At 36.2% G+C, this 3,053-nt stretch overlaps 1 protein-coding gene across 1 annotated transcript; it reads right to left on the reverse strand.

The window, feature by feature from the left end:
* Positions 1–4: 4 nt before the first annotated feature.
* Positions 5–2,586, reverse strand: LOC116347966 (RNA-binding protein spenito-like; the record flags this gene model as incomplete). The annotated part of the gene is made up of 5 exons (XM_031778790.1): positions 2,444–2,586; positions 1,418–1,929; positions 1,191–1,313; positions 301–1,119; positions 5–226 (listed from the first exon to the last, which is right to left on the reverse strand). Coding segments are annotated over exons 2-5 (1,504 nt in total), but the record flags the coding sequence as incomplete, so codon positions are not given.
* Positions 2,587–3,053: the final 467 nt, after the last annotated feature.

The following is a 3,053-nucleotide window of genomic DNA, read 5'->3' on the forward strand; positions in this document are numbered from 1 at the left end:
CTGGCCACTTCTGGTAGTGTGCGTGCTGCCGTAAGCATACCATTTCGACGACTCGACGAGTCCGAATCGGAATCTGGACTTCGACGCCTAATTGGCGAACGTGAGCGTGATCGCTCTAAACCTGGCTCTCTTGCAACGACATGACGCGGTGGTCTTGGTTCGTAATCAACCTCGGATGCAGAACGTCTCCATTCATCTTCTGGTGGTGGACGATGACTTTCATGTCCTATTTTAAAAGATTTTAAATTGTATTTGTTAGTGATGAATGCAAAATTTGTTTCCATTTAAATTGTAATTTACCCGAATATGCACCACGATAGCTGCCTCTTCCGCGTCCACGTCCACGATATCCACCTCTGGAAACATACGGTGGATAATAGCCACCACCCTCTTCATAATGGTGTGGTTCATGGTAGTAATAATCTGCACCAGCAGCCCCACCACTTGGCGGTTTGGGTTTAAATGACGATGTTGATGGTGGATTTGGATCGAAAAAGTCAGTACGTAAACGTCTGTCCGGTCCGCCCAAAGCAAAGCCTCTCATTTCATTTACCGCTGCTTGTGCAGCTTCAATTGATTCATATAGAATGTATGCTTGAATGTCACCTTTTTGATATTCAATCTTTTTTATTACACCGAAACGATCAAATTCACGTTCAAGCTGTGTATGCGATGTCCATGAACCTAAACCACCGACCCAGATGCGTGTGGTTGGTTTCACTTTAGCATAACCAATTTTACATTGAAGTTTTCCAATGTATTGGCCGGACAATTCAACTTTGGCGCGATGGGCCATATCCAAATTATGGAAACGAACGAATGCAAATGCATTACCTGAATCAGGTGGTGGACGTTTTATATCGATATCTTCTAAAGTGCCATATTTACCGAAGATACGACGCAATTCTTCTTCCGAAATATTAATTTCAAGATTTCCAGCAAACAAAGTTCGAGTTGCCAATGGATCGTCCTCTGGTTGCACGTGATGCAAGTAATTCGGAAATTTATTTTCTTTTTTATTTTCGGCAACCGGATGACGCGGTACGGTATGCCGTGGAACGTAGTGTTGATATGGTGGTCGATGTGCATAATACATTGGAGGTCCACGTGGCACATAAACTATAATTATTTAAAAAAAAAAATAAGCGATCCAATGCGATGATAAGCGTATGAAAAATATCAAATTTAACCTGATTCATGATGCATTGGTGGCCGGAATTCTCTCGGATGATGCATCACATGCGGTGGTGGTCCACCGTAACGATCGTACACATCGGGTGGCACACGACGATGATCGGGCACAGGTGCAGCGCCTAAATTAAATACAATTTTTCAATTTTGTATCACATTTGTTTTTTTTTTCTTTTCATTTATGTTTTATGGGACATCCATAAAATCGCGTTGAATCTTTATTTACCATAATAGGGTCTTTTATATTCAGGTGAAATAGATCGTTTGTACTCGTATTTGCTACGAGATTCATAGACTGGCTCACGTGGAACACGAACATATTCTTCACGATGTGGTGATATGTAACGTATGCGCGGACTTGGTGGCCTGCGTGGGCTTGGCGTTCGAGCTACTCGGCGTCGCAAACGTTCTGGACTCATCCGTTCATCTGAGCTATCGTCGTATCGTCCCATACTTCCTGGTCTACGTTTCGATCGCAATGGAGAATCGCGTGAAACGCTACGCCGCATATTATGAATTTTAACCGTGATGCGATCTCTCTCCGTCGCTTCCCAAATACTACTCATGAGCCAAACAAACTACAAGTGTTTTAGAAGATTTGTTTGTTATTGATTGGTTTTGTGAATGGTGAATTTAACACACACTACACAAAAGGTTAAACGAATGCTATTTGTCGTTGGCTACGTCTGAGATCGGCGGTTTAAACATTTAACCACTTAAAAAAAGTCAATGGGTAGTCTAAAAACGTAAAAAAGTAAAAACCACGCCATTAAATTTTACTAAAAGTAAAACAAATTGTAGATTTTTTTTTTTAATTTTGCATCTACGCTCAACACAAACAGAATTACAGCGACACTTATTTACTAAATGTAACGAAAACTTTTTTTATTTCTATTTTACAATAATTTCACAATGGACTGTAACATGTTGTTTTAATGACGCACCCAGTCCCTTATTGTAACTTTTATTTTGCATAAAACAATAATGAAACCATTGAAAATATTCCGGTTTCGATTACAAAATGAATTTGAATGTGGAAAAAAATTGAATTTTATAATATAATATCATGAAAATGGAATAAACCAATAGTTAGGTGTGACATGCTTAATTATATATTTTGATCACTTTACGTACAAACACCATTAAAATGCATTTGCCATTTTGTTTAATGTCAGATACAATTTATTCATTTAATATTAATATTTACGATACGGTTGTCATTTTTTTGTAGCTTAACTATTTTTTTACTTACGAATGAATAGAAAACAAAATACAGAACAAAAAATAATAATTTACAATTTTTTTTCGTTTTGGTCTATAAAACTTTGTGATGCGTACACCGACGAAGTAGATGTTTTAGTCGATTAATACGTTTGTCTTCCTTTGTTTTGAGAGCTACTATTACAAGCAATGGCTTTCACAAATTTGTGACAAAACACACGAAATATTGGTGATTAGTTGCCGCATTTGACGGCAGATGGCACAATCATCTTACACACCCAAATTTACTCAATAAAATGTGTTATTCAAACAATTATTTTTCATCTAAAATTCACATTATTATTGATTTAATATTTTTTTAAATAAATTTTTGATATTCTTCATACATTTGATATGTTTATGAATAGTTTTGTTACAGCTATTAACTTAATGCAAAAATGAAAATACAGATATCCACATATCAACGTTTTTATATTTCACGAAGAAATCAGAGATTTATTTGAATTTAAATAAAGAAAATCTTTCATTTTGAATTTTATTCTCATTATTTTCAATTCGGATGATTAGAAAAAATCCGGTCGACATCAAGTTTCAAAAAATCATTTATTATACTAAAATGTACAGATGAATGTGTACCAATT

The sequence above is a fragment of the Contarinia nasturtii genome, unplaced genomic scaffold (genome assembly GCF_009176525.2).
Source record: "Contarinia nasturtii isolate CC-2019 unplaced genomic scaffold, AAFC_CNas_1.1 Cnas_scaffold_2215, whole genome shotgun sequence".
Lineage (NCBI taxonomy): Eukaryota > Metazoa > Arthropoda > Insecta > Diptera > Cecidomyiidae > Contarinia > Contarinia nasturtii.